Consider the following 21,032-nt stretch of genomic DNA (forward strand, 5'->3'; position numbering starts at 1 on the left):
CACACCTTTGATATATGTACAATTAATCTGCAAAAGAACAACTTCCTATCTTGAGAACTGTAGGAGGAGTTATCCGTACAATGAGGGTACCCTATATGCAATATTTTGCCAAAAAATAAATCAGTTCAAAAGCTGGTATTTTTTTCATAAATTATCGGAAATAAAAATCCTAGCAATATGCACACCTCCGATATATGTACAATTGATCAGCAAAAGAACAACTTCCTATCTTGAAAACTGTAGGAGGAGTTATCCGTACAATGAAGGTACCCTTTTGGCAGCCGCCCGCCCGCCCACCCGCCCGCCATTTTCACCATTTTAATAACCGGATATTTCCGTTGGAAAACCCGGTTAAAAATTATTCAAGTTGAATCAGACAACCATTAGTCACGGTTATCAAAATTTTAACAGTAATTTTTTAATGGGGCAGTATATGACGTCTTGATTCACTTCAAAACTTTCTTTTTTTCCCTTAGGACTAATCAGACTTGTTTGTCAGTCTCTCACCTTCTCCTGTCGGCTGGTGGTGTAGATATCAAGATCAAAGTACTGAGGGATCTGAAGCAGGTTCGCCACCTTCTCTCCATCCATCAGGTACTGTAAACACAAAGATAGAAAGAGTGAATAACAAAGTCAAATTTCTCTCTCAGAAATATGCAGTGGCAGAGAGAGAAACACTGTATCCCCTGACCTTCAGAAGGAGCTGTGGTAGGGTTGCTATGAAGTGCTCGGTCAGCCTGGTCTTGTCCTCAAGCACCTGTTTGTTTTCTTTGGATGTCAGCTGAAAAACATGATTCAATTCAATTCAATGGTTTATTGACATCACCATGTTGGCATACCGTCAAAATGAAATCAAATGACAGACAAAAGAAAATTGTAACATAAAGGCTACAGCATGCAAGTAAATATCAAATATCATTCAATATAAAAAATTTCCAGTAAACTGTCCTACTTAATAATTTGAAATTAAATTTTTCTTCAAATTGACATACATGTATAGTGACAATGAAAGTCACAGACCACTTCTATTATTAATCTACATATAAAATGGTACCAGGCCTGACCTTTTTGCTGGTGCCCCTTCCTACAGGGGATTCCCCAGTCGCGGCCTGACGAACACAACACACCATGATTTCTATCAGACTGGTCTCTTGTTTGTCGTCCATATCTAGTTAAAAAATGTATGATTAATGCGTGTACATACAATTCTATGACATGAGGTACATGTAATGGAAATAAATTTTTTATTCAAAGTAACACAATCTACCTTCCTAAATAATTCAGCATCCCCATCCCTGCTGCTTTCTTAATATTCCTTTTACATATATACTCTGTGTCCTGTGTTGGGGACAGGAAGCATACATTTAAACCTATTTCCTATATATATTAATCCTCATAACAGCCTTTTCTCGTTACAAATACTTATAGATGTATATTTACATCTACCAAGTATTATTCCCTCTATTTCTTGTGGGAAACTTATAGTTAATTTATAACTCTATAGAAACAGCCAGACTGAAATCTACACATCCCGTTTATCGATTGGTTGAAATCCACAGCGGCTGAAACTGACAGGACAGATATCAACACGCCCTGTTTATTGATTGGTCCAAACCTACAGCGACCTAGGTAAAATCACGGACTGCACGAAATAATCATGACGATGTCAGACTCCGAGTCTCACAGGAGACGATTTGGGTGTTTCTTTTATCTAACGTACTTACTTAGTTAACAGTAATTTAGTGAATTTTACTTACTTTTTATAATCAATTTATCAATTAGCTAAAAGATAGATGTTAATATGAACAATAAAATGTTTTGTTTGATGATTCATTCGGGTTATGAAGGTAGCGATCATTGCAGAAAAAATACATAACCCGCGTTAGCAGGTTATGGAAATTTTTTCTGCAATGATCGCTACCTTCATAACCCGAATGAATCATCAAAAAAAGCATTTTTTGTTCAAGTATACAAACTTCTTCACCTCTGAAAATTAAGTATGACTTGTACTAAACCATCTGAATTAATCATATACTATCAACTCTAAACTTTTCAAATATGCAATCCTTGACTGCTGACTTGTACATCTGCCCTGCCCCCTTTAGGCTGTAGAGTTGCTGACTCATACTACCTACAAACACCCCCAGCTGTTACATTGACTTACACTCCTCTCCCTTGGCAGGTTCCTCCAGAAGTAGGTCGGTCATACACTCCCAGTCCTTCATCATGTCATTGATCTCCCACAAACTGTCCACCAAGTACGCACCATGCTCGTGTAACTATCAAACATCAACAGTTATTATGTTGTTAAACTGTGTAAGTGTAAAATACCAAAAAGTTTCATCACCATTTGATTACCATAATATTTATCGTTTGTTAAATGTGTAATGTTAAATAGATATCTGTTGAGACAGGAAATTAATAAAAATATTGCAACATCACAATTGTTTCACAGCACCTTGATAATATGGATGAATCTTTACCTTGGCTACAGTTTTACACAAGGTCATTTATAAATAAGGCCCAAAACAGAAATATTTATCTTTAAAGACAATTTTTACTAAAAATCAGAAGCTACCTACCTCACTCTCAATAAAGAACTGGACGAGATCTCGTAACAAGGGTGTGTTCAGACTCAGCTACCTACCTCGCTCTCAATAAAGAACTGGACGAGATCTCGTAACAAGGGTGTGTTCAGACTCTACCTACCTACCTCGCTCTCAATAAAGAACTGGACGAGATCTCGTAACAAGGGTGTGTTCAGATTCTACCTACCTCGCTCTCAATAAAGAACTGGACGAGATCTCGTAACAAGGGTGTGTTCAAACTCTGTTTCTTGCCGCGGTGGATTTTGAGTTTGTTGGTGCTGTTCTCGTCACGCCTGAACAGCTTGGCGTTGAGGAACTCGCCAGCAGCCTGAGCCACGTGTCTGTGAGAGGAGTATACCAATTCGTAGACATTCTCACAGTCCTTGTCTGCCAGAATCTGCTCATTGAACCTAAAACAAACACGTGAATGAGATGTTGACATGATCAACTGAAGTCCAACTGTTGAAGGATTTGTGTCAATCTCTGATAATTAAGGATAACCTATGACATTCTGGTGGACATTTAAAAGGATGTCTCACAAAAATTTCTTTTTTTATTGCATTTTCAAACTTATTTTATTCCAGTTATTCAGCACAGTTTCATCATTGAACTAAAACTTTAAAAGATTATATTTTTTTAATAAGTAAGACCGTTGCATAATACTGACTGTAGTATACTGATGACCAATTTGATTGCCTGCACAGCCACTTCATGCTCCTTGTCCAGAGTCATCTCCACAATCCTATCCTACAAATACACAATATGCCATTTTTAACATCAGACTTTACTGGTCGGAGTCCATGTGACTGTTACACTTATACAACATTGAGCACCTTGTTACATTCCATTTATACATGGTACCTCAAATCTGTTACATTACTGTTGCATTTGGTACCAGGGACCTGTTACATTACTGTTACATTTGGTACCATGGACCTGTTTCATCACTGTTACATTTGGTACCATGGACCCGTTACATTACTGCTACATTTCATACTTTGAACCTGTTACACTAGGTTCTCTGAATCTGTAATCTTACAATATATTTACATTCCATACATTTTTTTGTATATAGAGTGTTTCAAAAACACATTCAAACATGATTATACAGACAGTGTGCTTAAAAGTCAATATGTTTTATTCTGATGTCACAATAGTAATTCTGTTAAAGTGCAACATCACAGCGAAAATCAAAACTGATGGTTGTGACTTGTGTAATGAATCAATGCTTGATTAGATACCTTGAATCTGTTACAAAACATATCCAGAACCTGTTACATTAGATAGTAGGAATCTGTTAAATACCTGTTATATTACATACCTGGAACCTGTTACATTTTGTTACTATTTCATTACATACCTTGAATCTGTTGGTAAACAGCTCCAGCTTTGTGGCGAGTTCCTCTGTGTCGTACAATGGCTGCAGACTTTTGAGGCAGCACAAGCGTACTTCTCCACTCTGTAAAAGACAAATAGTTACAAGTTATAGGGGTCACGACTTTGGTCAAATTTTATTTTCATTATTTCATTGTTTACAATGCTTTAGTAATACATTTCTAATGATCAACCAAAATTGGAGAGTCAGTCGTAGAGTTAAAAGCGAGATACAGAGCTCACAATTTTTTGTTGTGTAAAAACAGTGGAGAGACACCTACCTTGTCATAGAGGGTCCACCCCACGTACTTGAGGTAGCCGTCGTCCAGAAACATGTTGGGGTACTTCTTCATCCAGGTACCGATCTCTGCCATACATATGGAGCGGATCTCCGGCTGGGAATCCCTGAAATCACAAGTTAAAATCACATCACAGTCTTTCATCCTCTTCAAATTTTAGCGTGACCGAAGAATGTATTTATAATATAGCTTAAGAATTTCTTATTGGTAAGAATATCCCCCACCCCTCCCCCCAACAATCAATGACCAAAAATTTCCCTCTAAAAAATTATCCATGTTTAAAGTACATGTACTAACAGTTCACATAATCAACTGTTTTCGACTTGAAAATTAAAAATTTTCTGTTTTGATTTTTAAATCCATTTGAATTCATTTTACAATTATTCAATATTCACATTGAAAGTAAATAGATACCTGTCATTACAGATTTATAAAATTATTTTGTTCTTTTTGATATGGAAATTAATGGGGGGACTGAATAAATGAGTGAAACTTTGTAAATCATGTGCAATTTTAAATAAGAAGTTTCATCCCATCTTGAATTCGCCCAAACAAAGTTGAGTTTAAGAGAGATTTCTTGAGATATTAGAATTTGCTCAGTCTTGAATTCATTGGCTGACGAGGGCAAAGGGGGCGAAAATAAAATGGGGACAGTATTTCCCTGTATAAAGTATCTTGAAGTGTCAAAAGCACAAAGGAATTTGTAACTGTATTAAGACTTTTATTCGTGGTACAATCTTGTTTGTATGTTTAAAGTTAATCAGTATGAAAGTCAGAAGATCTGGCCTCTTTGTTGAAGATAATAATAGCATAATTTGAAAGCAAGATGTCACACAATGTGAGAAATATTAGAGCTTTAAAATCCACCTAAAAAAGACTAATACATCTAAATAACAAACAGCTGTCTATTGACAACTGACAACATAGGAGTGTTCCATTTACAGGTATTTAAATGTCACGTGCATGCCCTCATACCAAACATTTTTTTATTTCAAATCTCCTACACTAAGCTACATACCCCTTTTTGTACCTTGTGCTCATTGACTATGCAAGTAGTTTTGATCTAAAAATGGCACTTTTTTTTAAATCTCAGATTATTTATTGGCCTAATTCGATCAATTTTTGAGTATGGATGAAAAGGTCTGAAAAATATCAGGTAGAGATAAGCGAGAACTTTAAGCTTAAATGGCATAAAGTGTGTAAAGAGGAGTTTACCAATTTACCCAAACCGAAACTGGATTTTCCAGAATAGAGATTATGGAAAGGGTCGTATCTTTGGATATGCTGATCAAGTAGGTCTATGCTACTGATGTGCCAAATTTGATTTCATCAGACCAGTGGGATTTATTGCATGATTTTTACTGTTCTATAAAATATATTGGTAAAGACCCTAAAGCTTTGTGTAAATGGCAGCCTTTACACCTCCCTATCCACTGGGCTCTCCCCAAGAGGTTGTCCAGGTGTGTAACAGTCACAATTCACCTGTAGACTTGACATGCGAGGACTGTGATTGCTTCATATGCTCTACTTGTGCTAAAACAGACCACAGGGATCACAACTGGAGCACAGAATCAGCAACAGCCAACAAAAGGAGAAGACAACTCTCTGCCTACCTACAGAGAGTAAGAGAGGAAGAACTGCCTGCAATGCACAGAAAGATTGAACAGTCAGAGAAACAGAAGACAGAAAATGAAAGCCAGTGTGACACTGAGATACAAAAAATAGATAAACATTGTGATGAAATCATAGCCAGGATCAATGAAATAAAGAACAGCTACCGACAAGTTCTGAGAGATGACCTACAAAGGAAAAATGGGAAAGCGGAGAGCAAAAAATCTAAGTCAGAGGACAAAATGAAACGTGTTTTAGAGATGGTGGGGAGTTTGGAGAATAACAACAGTGTCATGTCCGACCACATGCTGATTGACAGCTATAGACAGCTGACACGGCTGTTGTCTGAACAGAGCAACCATGCAGAGAATTGTGAACTCTCTGTCATATTCAAGGAGGGAAAAATCGATGAAAATGTATTAAAGAGTATGATAGGACAGACTATTGATGTGAATGTTATCGAAACACATTCATTTCAATATGAGGAAGGAATTTTGGTTTTAAAGGCCTGCAACGACGAAGAATGTTACATACAAGGAACTGAATCAGAGATCATAGAACAAGTCAGTTGTCAAGGCAAAACAACCCAACGGTATAGATTAAATCCATTTTATTTCTGTGTGAATGAAAACAAAGTAATATACTTCACAGACAACAATAACAAGTCCATTGGGTGCCTGAACCCCAAAGGAACTGTGACAACCATAGTCAGTACCAAGCCTCTAGTACCTATAGCAATCTGTCAGGTCCTGGATGATCAGGGACTTTTGGTAACACTCAAAGATGACCAATCAGAGACTGCCTTTGATTTAACACCAGAAAGTCGATGTTTGCTGAGACAGCTGACACTGGCAGGGGAAACAGTTCGTGAGTTTGAATATCAGAAGGATGGTAAAACCAGGCTGTTTGTCGGGCCTCTAATAGTCACTCAGAATGGCAACACTGATATCTGTGTAGTGAATGCAACAAGTGAATCCAGCACTGAATTAGTGATTCTGTCATCTTCTGGATGTCTGAAGTCTGTCTACCATGGACAGAGGCTGGCGGAGAACTTTATCGCCCAGGATGTGGTGTGTGACTCCCTCTATAACATCCTGGTCTCTGACCAGTCCAACCACTGTGTTCATCTCCTGTGTCCAGATGGGGGGTTCCTTCGGTTCCTGCTGACCCAGAGAGACATAGATGAACCCTCCTCACTGTCCCTGAACAAGTCTACACTGTGGGTGGGGAATACTGAAGGGATTGTCAAAGTGTACCAGTACAAGAGCACTTCATCAGTTGGCATTTGTTAATAGTTTCAAGTTTCTATGCTTCATATTGCAAAATAGTCCCTACTGTTCAGTTACCTCACCTTCCATATTTTACATTCTCTTGATGCCCGAGTGAAGTGTATTTATTTTACTATATTTACATTTTCCAGTGTCTTTGTCTGTGATAACACTACGTATCGATTTTGTACTATATAACCCTTAATACAAATTACGCCAAATTGAGGCGCCGGCGGGGTTTGCTTATTTATATTTAAAGATTTAATCGTACGATAGCCTAAAATTATATAAATATAAGTAATAAGGAATCATTCTTTGAGTATTATGAGGTGATAATTTCGGTCGGGGCGTGATCAAATCTATCATAAAGCCCTTCGGGCTTTATTGGATTTGATCACGCCCCGAACAAAATTATCACCTCATAATACTCAAAGAATGATTCCTTATTCCTTATTTATGTTTCACTCACATTGTTTCACAAGGAGTAGGTAGCCCTTACAACTGGACTGCATTATTTATTTTTAAATATTCTTTCAGCAAATCTTGAAACATTGGAATAAGTAATGTTGTTACAGTTCCTATGATTGTTGTACATATACTGTAAATAATAAACTTTTATTCACGTGCGAGACATTTTCGCAAGGTTTGCGAGAACCTCATTGCTGCAAACCAGTCGTTGTCATATGGTTTTTATAAAAACACAGGTCTGGATAGGCTTAGTCGCAAATATCAGTTGTCACAAACCAGTTTATCAGAAATCAAGTCGTCATGAATAGAAGTTGGTTTACAGTATTTAGTACAAACATGAATATAGCAAAATCTCTTTTATATAGCAAAGCTTTGTGGAGTCTCTGGCAAAATTCTTAACAAATTCTTGTAAAATTTTATGGTTAAAACAAACTCAGTTTTAATCAACATACTGAAGACAGTACTGACGGGAGTTGATTTTATTGATTATTTTTACATTTTTAAATCAACAATATGTTTTACTTTGCAAGTAGTTTATAATCTGTACTTAATAAGAATTTCAAGAACACCCCGTATGAATCATGTTGTGTAATATCTAAAGATAGATTTGATTCCATCAAACTATAAATCAGTAATTGGAATATTCCATAAATTGTATGGATCCAAGCAATAATGAACTCTAGTCTCGTTCAACCAGATGCTCAGCTGTCTTTGTTAATCTCCGTCAAGCAAGAGATACTCTCTGCCAATGGGTACACCAGGTCACATGATAGCTTGATGTCCCGACCTCTAAATATAGAATGACTCTCTGCTTGTCAGAGATTTAATGAGACCCCTGATTGTTGAACGAGACTATATTGAACTCTGGCGTAGGAATACATACGACTGCAAAAAATAGCTAAATTGTTTGTACTATTTGAAATCTGACTATTTTCAAGATATTTTAAAGAAATAAGTTTTCTTAAAAACAATGCTTCAGCATATATTACATCGAAGTTAACTGTTATTTTCAAGAACTAAGTCTTGTCAGCGGTGATGATTTGTGCTTAGGTCCAAACACTGTTTCAGTTCCCCTTTACCAGAGTAACTGCATAGGAAAGTTGATTAAAATAAACTCCCAAAAATATACAGATATATCAAACTGATTTTGAGCCCTGTAGAGGTTAAAAAATAATGAAATTTACAGGGGTTTTTTTTTTTTTATTACAAACTCAATTAAATTGTTCAAAGTGAGCAATACTAATCAACATAATTGTTTGAAAGAATTTGTTTTAAAATTTTCAAATTCACAGTCCAATTATTTTAGGTTTCCTAAAAATGTATTTATATTTAATGTCTAAACAAACACAAATGGTGGTCATGTGAAGGGCAACATATATACAACACTTTTGCCATGTTTATTACTATGAATTTGTTATGTTTATAATTATGGTTTTTGCAAAGAACTGTAGATTCCTAATTTAACATGAGGAATTAATATCTGTGTAAAATGAAACTATGATAAAAATTCTGCATTTGCAATTATAAATTCTCACATTTGCAAAAAGGTTTAATCACAAAATTTAGTACTCGCATAAAATAAGGTATCTATAGTAAATCCAATGGTCCTTAAGAATTTGCTATAACAAAATTTTACTGTATGTACTTTGATATACAAGTCATGCAAATATTAAGCTGTGTATTGTGCAAGGTGCCTAATTTTAAAAAATTTTGCATAATAATGTTTTATTAATCTTTTTCAATTAGTTAATCAATTTACAAGAAATTATAGGTTTCAATTTTATAAGTATAACCTTATACCAGTAACATGTGTAGAAAGTTTAAGTGCATATAATCGTATGTTGTGTAGAAAGATTTTCATTTATCAATGCCCAGACCTGTGTAATACATTTTCCAGTGTTCTGTGATGTCATACTTTATTGTAAAACTTTTGAGTTCTTTAAAATTTGTGCAAGATGGTTTTATTCATATTATGTGAATGTAATCACATGGATGTAATTAGAAATACTGTAAAGTTCAAGAATTTTCTGCAGCTTAATTTTATCCTAAATTTCCAATTTTTTATACATTTTATCTATGATAAGGGGAAATAACTCTTTTTCTGACTTTTCTCTTAGTTGTATGTCTAAATGCTATAACTTTTCTAACCCCAACAACTAATTTTAAAATGTGTTTGTAGTTTTAAGTTTCCTAACACAGTTGACAATAAAATCAAAAAAAGATAAACAAGTTTGATCCTACAAAGATTTTACTTTTAACAAAAAAAGTACACTTTCCTGATGCTAAAATATGCTCTTGTTCATTTTTATCTGACAGCTCAAAAAGTGTGATGACATGTATATTTTTTCTAATAATTGATGGAACTTAAATCTATTACGTTGAAATAAGTTCTGTTTTTTTTTCAACTTTCATCATAGAATTTTATGAGTATGGAGTTACCTAAAAGCAATATTAGCTGCACTTTTCATGTTGAATTTTTTTTTTTACTAAAATGTTCTTTTCAACTAAAATGACAAAAATATCATGTTTTTTTAATTTCTGTTTGCCATATTTTTGTAGAAAAGGCCGTTAAGAAGCCTTATTTGGAGCAAAATTGAATTATTGTCATCCTGTACAAAAATTGATTTGCTATACATTCCTTAGAAGAGAAATATTTCCTTTAACAAAAATTAATGATTTTTTTCAAATCTTATTTATCATTAAAGTTTAAGTTATATGCAGACTTATCATACTAGCAGGTTTTTGCAGCAAAATAAAATTCTATAAAATACAGCTCATATTGCTTTAAGTGTCACATCTGAACATTTGCTGCAGCAGAAATCATGCGACTGTTCATTACACCAGATGAATAAAATTCACTTGAGTACAAGAAACCAACCTGTATCTGTGGACAAAGACTCCTTTAAAGATATAGGTCAACATGTTCCTGATTTCTGCTTGGTTTTCTTCCAGCTGAAATCAAGAAATTACACATACAGTAAAAAATCATTTCATATCATTATATTGTAATTAATACCTTATTGCTGGGTAATGGACCTTTCATAAGTTTACTTCTCGTCCACCTCCTTTTCCCATTCCCTTACCTCCTGCCTGCGCTGTAACAACATCTCCAGTCGGTCGTTGGCCCTCTTGGGCTGCTGCTTCTGTCGCTCGGCTTCGTACTGCCTCTGTGTGTTATCCAAATTAATGCTCAGATTCAGAGCTACATCCACCAAAGCTGTCATCAGCTTCATGGCTACCAAAGAAACAGTAAGGTTAAAGCTCTAATTTCTAAAATATCCAGTTGAGATGATTTATTTTAAACTTAACTTTAAACACATCTATATGCCCACATAACCATTTCAAAATCCCTAAGCCTTTAATGATCTATCAACACAGAAACACAGAGATCAATAACCTTGTCCTAGTTCTACTAAATCCAAAAATTAAAGGGGCATGGTTACGATTTTGGTCAAAATTATTTTTTCGATTTTAATGTTTACAATGCTTCACTGAGGCATTTTTAATAGGCAACCAAAATTTGAGTGTCATTTAATGAGTTATAAGCGAGTTACAGAGCTCACAATTCTTCGCTATGTAAACAAAGCATTTGTTTAAATTTCAAATGTTGAAGTGAAAATTCCAGTTTTAGACCTAAAATAAATGTGTTAACCGCTAAGAACTGTTTATTTATGCTTAAAATGAATAATAAGATAGATAAACCAGCATTTAAAAGATTTTTTACTGGTATATTGAACCTATGTAAACAAAAACAGGGCACGAGCCTTGTTTAAGTGACGAAGAATTGTGAGCCCTGTATCTTGCTTAAAACTCAACGACTGGCACCCAAATTCCATTTCATCATTAGAAATGCCATTCTAAAGCATTGCAAATAATAAAAACAGAGAAATAAAATTTGACCAAAATTGTGACCATGCCCCTTTAACCACACTTTATACAAAGTTTTCTTTTAATGGTTTTGGATACACACTTCGGGATCGGTTATTGTATGGCATACATGCATGTATCTATCACTCCTCTTTTAAACAAAAAAAATTCAAGACCATCTTAATTAGATTTTATAGAGTAGTTTGAGCCCCAATCTCATACTGACATAATTGAGAAGTTTGATCCAACACATATCCCTGCCAGGGTTCAAGTTTATTATATACTAGGAGTCTAAGAAATTTATGGAATCTAAAAATGTCTCCATCATTTTTTTTCATTACTCTTAATTATGCAAAAAAATACTACTCCAAAACCTAACTAAGAAGTCTGAGAACTAATTCCACAAAGGTTAAAAGTATTAGTTTTATTCCACACATATATTTTATGGAGTGCCTTTAAAAGATGAAATCCAACACACAGATTTTATTGAGCAGTCTGAGCCCCAACCACATACCTGCCAGAGTGCTGGTGTGCCTGAAGGCACGGACCTGTGAGTCAGTGAGACCGGTCAGTAGAGAGATGATATTGTCCATCATGTACTGGTCGTAGATGATGCTGTACTGGCACTGTCGGACAAGCACCTGCACAAACTCACAGAAGTTCACCCGGAAACGCTTCCAGTTAGGACCAGACATGATCAGAGGGTAGTCTCCACTGTCCTACATACAAATATCAGAGTGATTAATGCAATACAAAACAAAGTTCTCTGTAAAGTCAATGAATTATACTTATAACTAGGAGAGGAACCCCTCACTGTGCTGTACAGAAATCTCAGAGTCTGTGCAATACAACAATGTTATCAATAAAATTAATGAATGAAGCATGCATTAATTAATCAAACAAAACTTCTGTAGAATCAATAAATGATTATGAGAGTACATAACCAACCAAAGGGCGACGTGAGCGAACTTCTCCGTTTTTTCTGAAGTGAAGTTCCCTTAAAACTCTGCCCTCAGTTGTTAGATTAAATTCTTGCAAAAAAATTACCTGTCATAATCTTCCATTAACAATAACGTACCTCATCAAATTCCTCGGTCATTTTACGGATAATTTCTGCATGTTCCTGGTTGGCATACATGAATGGAGTTATGGTTCCTTTGCACCCTGAGCCCTGTATAAAGAACTGAATGAGCTCCACGAGCGCTGTGTCTCTGTCGTTCTTGTATGATTCTATCCACTCATCTACAGTGCTCTGCAAATCACAAGGAAAAAAATCTTGAAGATCATAACTGTACCACCCTGTTTATTTCTTAGCCTAACTGATTCTGTTGTATCTTTTAATTTTTGTTAACATTCCGCGCCAAGTAAGGTAGTATAATAAGAAATATGTATATCATCTTCAGTTGTTCCATCTGCAGTGGTGTTATTCCAGTATTAACAATATCAACTTTTTATTTTTTTACCCATACCCATAGTAAAATTTGTACAGCGATTTCAAACACATCTGACATAAAACTTAAAATCACCAGCTAGGCTGTTACACTTTTGTAACAGATAAACTTTACGATCATCTTTGCAGTTTATTGTTCCACTTTTGTCATTAAACAGTATTACCCACCTGCAGTGAGGCTTTTCCACTTTTGACGACATCAAACAGAGAACCAGTTCCGGAGTCCTCCTCATCCTCACTCTTTTTTCTGTTCCTGGCTGCTGCACCAGTCTGGCGGGGGCGCTTCACCGCCTGTTATAAATACAGTAGTCATTAATTATCTTGACCAATTATTTACTTCACAACTTCCTATACAATAATTTACATTAATCTTTATGCACTATATCATCGATTTCTTACACACAGCAATGTATAACTTTTTGAACATTACTTTTGAAACAATTCATTGAGGACATGTTACATTTACACAGCTGTGCATTCACTCTAAGAAAGTGACTATAACCCTAATGTTAATGTTGGTATGGCCTTTGTGTCTACAAGTAATTTAAGCTTTATTGCCATATTATATCATTCGATTGACTGTAAAGAACATGCTGTGACCTTTCTGTACTTACACTGCCCCCTCTCCCTGACCCCCTTTTGCGTCCTCGCCCACTGCCAGCACCAGACACAGACATTGGTTCCTCAAAGTCACTGTCAGAGTCATTCTCTGGTCTGTAATTGAGACACATTAACCATACTTAAAAACAACTAATCTATCAAAGTCACTCGGCTTCAATATGCAATCATTCCCACCAGCTCTTTCAATGTATATATATTATATCTTACACTGGTAAGTCTGAGGTTGCCTCAACAAATGTATATATATTATATCTTACACTGGTAAGTCTGAGGTTGCCTCAACAAATGTACATATATTATATCTTACACTGGTAAGTCTGAGGTTGCCTCAACAAATGCCCCTTGAACTGTGACCTTTGCCTTTGACTTTGCTTTCCTTGCTCCCCGCATCCTACAAAAAAAAATATAAAGTCAAATGATAGACATGATAAAAATCAATAATCAAAATTTCGAATAATCAGTTAACATTTGCTTAAAGGTTCATATCAAGATAACATACTGTGCTTTGTGGAAAAGTTTGGTAAATTAGATGTTTTAAAAATTAAAACTCATAAATAGAGTAGCACACATGCCATGCAATTGTTGCATATGTGTCTGATCAAATAATGTATCAATGTTACACAAAATGTGCTGCATATGTTGAAAAGAAAATTGAAAAACTGATGTATACAGCTGTTTTGGTGCAAGCTGATTTCATAAGATCTGATATGAACTTCACATCAATTGGCAATAGAAAACCAGTTATATTTTATCATAAAGAATAATATCATGCTAGTACACAGTTTAGTTTTCTAGATTTAAATCCGAAATTGAATTTTCAACTCGATAGTCTACTCAATTTGAAATAGATCACATATTTCGTATTCTTATTCTCAACTGCCCGATGTAAACACAGATGCATGATACCCGACGCCGACGCATCGGAGTTCATTTTAACCTCTTTACATCAATTTTTGCTGCTAATTGGACGCAAGAAATTAAATATTGTAATTCTTAATCAAAATAATTGCAATTAATGCTTTAATTAACATAATAAATTACCTGAATACCCTCTTTGTTTGGCGGGAAGCTATCTGGTTCAGCTTGCCGGAAGTAAACAATAAGTCACGTGACTTCAAAATATTTCTGAAACGGATGCTTATGCATTCCGGATTTTTTTTTTATGGGGGGGGGGTGGGTGCATTTTGTTCAAATCCAAAAGAAAATACAATAACACATTAAAGTTCACATTTACACAAGTTTCAAATCATGTTACTTTCGTTGATTTTACATTTTTTTTTCATGTTCCACAATTTGAAGCATATAAAATAATCTAAATATCTTCTAAATTTAAGAGAAGAGTTGATTTTAATCAACTCTTCTATGCAGTTACTCTGGCAAACCGAAAGTGAAACAGTGTTTGGACCTAAGCACAAATCATCACCGCTGACAAGACTTAGTTCTTGAAAATAATAGAAAAATTCAAAGTAATGTATGCTGAAGCATTGTTTTTTTTTTAAGGAAACTTTTCAATAAACACTTTGAAAATAGTCAGATTTTATATAATATGAACAACTAAGATATTTTTATAGCCTCGTTCAACCAAACGCTCAGCTGACTCCGTAAATCTCCGACAAGCAGAAAGGCTCTCTTGCTTGTCGGAGATTAACGGAGACAGTCGAGCGTCTGGTTGAAAAAGACTAGAGTTCGATATCAATAGTGCTTGGATCCATAAAATTTTTAGAATTGCTTCGAATACTTATACATAGTTTGAAATCTATCTTTAAATATTACACAACATGATTCATATGGGGTTTCTCGAAATTCTTGTCGGAAAAGTCTAAAATTCATATAATAAAAAAGTGCGTAATTCAAATACAAACTAGAAACTAATTGCCATGCAAGATAAGTTAATTTTAAAATAAATGATAATCGATAAAATCAACTCCCGTCAGTACTTCAGTACTTTGATTATCATTATGGAATGATTTCATATTAAGATATAGGTCATATATATATGGTGATTCACACAGAAGGCTCAGTTTTATGAATTACATGGTAAATAACTATGTAACTGTCATATAATGACATTCATTACATAACAGTCATATTTCTGGTTTAAATATTTATTATGTGATCGCTCTTAACTGCTGATATTAATTACTACTGATCTAAGTAAATGTATATTATATACATGAACTGAGTATGTGTATGTCTGCAACATGTTTGTACATATACGGTCTTTGTTGGGTGTTAATCTATTTTATGTATTATCACCTTTGAAAGAATGATCGCACAATAACATATGTTTTGTGTCATAGTAATAAATGTATATATGATATATATTTATAATGTACCTCTTGTACCATTTACATGGTTTTGAGAGAATAGATGAATTGAATTGAATTAAATTGAATTGAGTAATTCTGGCATCAAGAAACGGTTTCATTGCTATTAAAATCTCGTGTAATTTCAGCCTATTTCTTTACAGGAAGGTTTACAGTCCCTCCCCTTTTCAAACGGTGGTTCTTCAAACATCAAAATCAAGATCAATATTTAGTTATAATGCTTTTAAAAGCATATATATTTTCTCCTATCAAATATTGTAAATCAACTTTTATCTTAGTGATAACATAGTTTGCGTAGACAATAATGAATGTTTTGCGAAGCAATTGTTTAAAAAAAACACTTTTAATAAAGATACAAAATAATTGGTTTGCGTCAAGAAATACCCCCGTCCGATCACAGGGGCATCGTATCCGCTCTACACTCTATGACATATATATAAATAGAGTGAAGAGCGGATAAGATGCCCCTGTGGTCCGACCACGAAGTTCTCGCGAACATTGCAAAATTGTCTCGTACGTGAATATATATATACTAGAGTAAATATATACATGTATAAACATGAGGCGTCAGCTTCCCCACTAAGACCCATGAACCGTATAAAGCGCTACCTCGCCAAAGGACCCCTGTCTCCGACCTCTGTCGATAAAATCATTCAACATATATTTTATTCCTGGGGATATGTCTGGGATTTGAAGAATGGAAGGTATATTAGGAACTTGAGCAAATAGTATTTTCTTTAAAATTGATTGTCAATGACAACGAGACCGAGCAGGAATTCGCACAACACTTGATCACGTGTGTATGAATTTATATTAAACAAATACATGTATATGAAACAAAGTACAACATACAGCATATACAAAAATACAAATACATTTGTCACATGGTCCTATGATAATCCTTTACATATACCGGTAAAATTAGAATGATACAGAGATACACGATTGAAACAATGGCGGCAATACGTGGAAACACGGACTGTAGAACAATGTACTGGTGTAATACACACAAAATCCGCCGTCATACTACAGAATGCACGTGCTTTGTTGGTGAATGAAGTGGCGCAGTTCGACTCTTTACCCCAAGACCGTTTCTCTTCAATATGTGAACTCAGGTTTCCCCTCCGGTGGCCCCTTCATCACTTTCTTGATAAAGTCTGAAATAGCGACGTCTGTAATTAGTAACAAATACATTGGATGTGTTATGCGATATTCTTTTTATAGCCAGTAAAGTACGTTTGATTTATGATTGTGATATATTAGCAAATACTTTTGTTTTATAAGTATTCATTAAACAGTATGGAATAGCAGGCATACTTTAAAATTGACGTTTGAAAACCCCCCAAAACAACAACGTTAACTTTCTTCATAGGTCAATTCTTTTATCAATTATTAATATCATGGCTTTACGTCTTTCTTGTTTTTATTTGATGCAGGTACATGTAGCATGGTACATTATTGTTCTTTCTGAATCTTTTTCAAGAATTATATGCGGTCGATTTTCTAGTTTTGACGTTGAACTATATATGACCTTTGACTTTACCATCGGACTTGACCTTTGACCTTACCCTCGGATTTTACCTTTGACCTTACCCTTGGACTTGACCTTACCCTCATATTTGATGTTGCCTTCGTAGTCCACGTCCAAGTCGATGCTCTGTAGAATGTCCTCCAACTCCTCGTCTGTCAGGCGGTCACCTACAGTTGACGTTACACAATGCATTAACTGTATTTTTTGGTTTCATCACACAGTTATGGCACTTTCTAAGATATCTCTTAATACATTACATACATATATAATATACATTATGATAATCATCAAACTATATATAACAAATTATTACGCAATGGATAACTATGATTTTCAATCTTTTTATGATAATTCGTTCTACAAAACGTAACAAACTTTACACATATTTATAACTATCTGTGCCTGTTGATATTAGATTGCATCTTGATTAACCTTTATTTTCAGATTTTTAACATGCACATAGGATATTACCAATTACACCTATGCGTACTCCCTTTCTTACCCATGGCTGTTAGCACGTGCCTTGCCTCTCCCAGGGAGATGTAGCCCTGTCCCTCCCGGTCGAAAGATTTGAATGCCTCCATGAACTCCTTGTAGGAGCCCGTGTCTCGCTCCTTCACCACCTGTCGCACGATGGACAGGAACTCCTCCATGTTGTACTGTTTCTCACCTGAAAATTATAGCCAGACTAGTGCAGGAGCGGATCAAACTTGCACTGCGTGAAAAGTAAGCTGTGTAGGGGTACGGATCAAATAGTATGGAGTAGACATGTCTTTCTGACATATTTTAATCTTAACAATAAACGCATGCATTATGACTACTTCAATGCTCATTTTTATTGCTAAAATGTAAATATATCTATGAAAAACCCAGATAGAAATAGTCGTTAAGTTAAAAAAAAAATAGGGCAGCATTTTAATGTTAAAACACGTTCAGTAAACGCATGATAAAGTTGTATCCCGTAGTAGATGTCGATTAGAAAATATACTGGCAACACGTGAGCATATACGGGATTGACTATTGTATCAGAGACAAGAATGTGTCCTTTTCCGTGTACCGCCGTCCGTAGATTACCGGATTTTTTGGTTCCCCCGTTCTTGTAGATGAGTGCGTTCGTTGGGTTGAGTCCGCAGCACCGGAGGAGGTCTCCCACCTTGACAGCGTCTATCAGTCCGTCCCGCCCGTCCCAGAAGTCGAACAAATCGAACACCTCCTTCATGTCTACAACGATCAATAATGTAGGCTATATGGGGCGTGGATCTAGGTTATTCGTGAAGACATTGCTGATGATGGGAGAGTGCTTGGCCATCCTGATTTATCGTATGACAACATGCAATGCAATCGTTGAAATAAATAGTAAATGCATATAGAAAGGAAGATGTTGGTCCTGAGGTTATCAGAGTTGCGTGTTTTGGTGGTTTTTTGTTTTTTTTGTTTTTTTTTGGGGGGGGGGGTTTGTTTGTTTGTTTTTATTTTTTTTTTGGGGGGGGGTGGTTATATGTACCTTAGTCTATAATATTGATCGAAATTACAGATAATTGCAACTACTTTGAAATAAGGGACATGCACGATTTATCATTTTTAAATGCAAAGCCCATACTAAAATGGAGGGACCAGACAAACAGATGAGTAGCTAATCGGCTCGTTCGTTTATTGTTCTATGATTAACAAAAGAAAATGGTACAGGGTCAGTCCTTTCCCATGAATTGCTAAGTTTCCTTTTTCCCGTGATTCAGTGGTGTTCGAACTACGACTTCCTACCCTCCTTGTGAACGGATCAGTTCGTCATGAATTTCAAGTTTGAAGAATTCAAATAATGTCAGAAATTTGATGAAAATAACAAGATTTAAACCAGATTCGTTTTTTTCTGCCATGTTTGATAGCTGTATCTGACTTCTGATTTACGACGGGAGTGAGTGATGGGGTCTCAAGCACGTTCTCCGCTAACGGGCATATTATGTAACTCCACAAAGAGCTCTCAGACGATACAAAAACTGACACAAGTATATATCTACCTCATTTCCTCACCTCCCTCTAAAATAATAAAACTTTAACAACCAAATGCCCGATCCCCAGAGCACTAACCACATCTTGAATCCGAAAGCAGCTCACAGATTCTACAGATAAAATCGACCACGCTTTATTTGAAGTTCAAAGGAGAGAAACTTTGTATATGTATGTTGAATTTCTAACTCTTTGAATTTGCAAACAGAATAGGGTCCATCAAAGACAGCGATGTCTGCCAGCAGGCCCTGGTAGAGAACAGGCAGCCGAATCCGGCGACTCAGCGCCCGCGGGGGGGGGGGGGGGGTAACAAGCCAGGCGGTAGGTTGTCTGTATATCCAGACTTTTTCCTGACCCCCGAGGACCGGAATATAGCAGGAAGTGGGGTTTTATCAAAAAACTGTTTATCTATTGATGGTTAATGGACGATTTATTTCAACATCTGCTGGAAGTGTAAACACATCTCGATAAGGCCCCCAGAATCCGTACGCCTAATTATCATTTATTCACCAATATTTTATCACATTTTAAAATTTGAATTTGTATGAGCTGACCTCCCTTCATTTACAATCTTATCACTGTGAGAAAAGTTTAAGACGTAATTGCATTTACAACTTTGTTATAGCATAACTTTCAGTATTTAATAATTATATATCTCTATAACTAAAAAACAAATTTAAAAACATGGATAAAACATAGAGTCCTCCATCAGTATGGTAAGATTTTATAGCTAGGTATATTTTTGCCTCTTTATATTTTGTCTTTTCTTTTAAGAAATACTCATTTTAAACCATTTTTTTGCAACATAATAAGTAAACGTAAATTAAAAAGCGACTACAAAATATCATTATGTTTAATAGTTTTTATTTATAATTTCCTAAAGTGTTTAAATATAACCCCCCCCCCCCCCCAAAAAAAAGAAAAGAAAAGAATCCTTTTTCAATTCGTAATATCATTTTCAGCTATTGTTATATTTTTTTTTAAATAAATTAGAACACGATTAACATACCCTCTATGTCGGGGAGATCAGCGCTCATGTTGCCTGGGTCCGAGTCTGAGTGAGTCTGAGTCTGTCGTTCCTACCGCCACTGAGTCCCTCTGTAGTAGCACTGAACCCCTCCGCGCGGGAGAAGGAGCGAGCTTAATTAACCGGAACCCCAGCATCTCACGCCGGGAGGGATAGCAGCCCAAATTACTCAACCACGCAGAATTTCTCAAATGTTCTAAAATCATCTGCTTCAAAATATCAACACATTGAAAAGTCGGTCGTCTCGTTTCTGTGTACGGGTTGTAAACCAGACAGTTTGAATTCTGGATTTACGGACAAATAAACAAATCTCTCACAAATTTTCTAACAATGATTCCATGGAATTTACTATCAATCCAACTCTTTGAATATGACAGCCATCCCATGATTTAAAACTATTTATCTTTAACTTATCTGTAATACGTTTTTCACCATAAAAATGAATTTGGTCAATATTTAGAAGTTAAAAAAAATGTGTTTCATTTGCCAAAGATTTTATAAATATGTGCGATATGTGTTATTTGCGGTGCCCCCCCCCCCTTTTTTTTGGTGGTTGTTCTTTCTATTGATTGGAATCTCCCCTCTCCTGAATGAATT

At 35.5% G+C, this 21,032-nt stretch overlaps 2 protein-coding genes across 2 annotated transcripts in view; both read right to left on the reverse strand.

Annotated features, from left to right (window-relative positions):
• LOC128180697 (cohesin subunit SA-2-like) overlaps positions 1-14,661 on the reverse strand; it is a 38,701-nt gene extending 24,040 nt beyond the window's left edge. The window contains exons 1-16 of the mRNA XM_052848826.1: positions 14,588-14,661; positions 13,854-13,937; positions 13,540-13,639; positions 13,094-13,216; positions 12,554-12,727; positions 11,990-12,194; positions 10,692-10,843; positions 10,487-10,560; positions 4,244-4,367; positions 3,949-4,047; positions 3,256-3,335; positions 2,776-2,998; positions 2,165-2,279; positions 1,065-1,168; positions 692-781; positions 508-597 (exon numbers count right to left, since the gene is read on the reverse strand). Of these exons, the coding sequence (XP_052704786.1) occupies positions 508-597; positions 692-781; positions 1,065-1,168; positions 2,165-2,279; positions 2,776-2,998; positions 3,256-3,335; positions 3,949-4,047; positions 4,244-4,367; positions 10,487-10,560; positions 10,692-10,843; positions 11,990-12,194; positions 12,554-12,727; positions 13,094-13,216; positions 13,540-13,639; positions 13,854-13,936 (1,836 nt within the window). The 5' untranslated portion in view covers position 13,937; positions 14,588-14,661. The remainder of the gene's footprint in view (positions 1-507; positions 598-691; positions 782-1,064; positions 1,169-2,164; positions 2,280-2,775; positions 2,999-3,255; positions 3,336-3,948; positions 4,048-4,243; positions 4,368-10,486; positions 10,561-10,691; positions 10,844-11,989; positions 12,195-12,553; positions 12,728-13,093; positions 13,217-13,539; positions 13,640-13,853; positions 13,938-14,587) is intronic.
• A 2,006-nt stretch (positions 14,662-16,667) lies between these two features.
• Positions 16,668-20,588, reverse strand: LOC128180698 (myosin, essential light chain, adductor muscle-like). Its single transcript, XM_052848827.1, has 5 exons — positions 20,418-20,588; positions 18,479-18,625; positions 17,907-18,074; positions 17,485-17,571; positions 16,668-17,030 (listed from the first exon to the last, which is right to left on the reverse strand). The coding sequence occupies exons 1-5, from the start codon at positions 20,443-20,445 to the stop codon at positions 16,972-16,974; spliced, it is 489 nt and encodes a 162-aa protein (XP_052704787.1). The 5' UTR covers positions 20,446-20,588; the 3' UTR covers positions 16,668-16,971.
• Between the last annotated feature and the right edge of the window lie 444 nt (positions 20,589-21,032).

Source organism: Crassostrea angulata, chromosome 4 (assembly GCF_025612915.1).
Source record: "Crassostrea angulata isolate pt1a10 chromosome 4, ASM2561291v2, whole genome shotgun sequence".
In the NCBI taxonomy this organism is placed as follows: domain Eukaryota; kingdom Metazoa; phylum Mollusca; class Bivalvia; order Ostreida; family Ostreidae; genus Magallana; species Magallana angulata.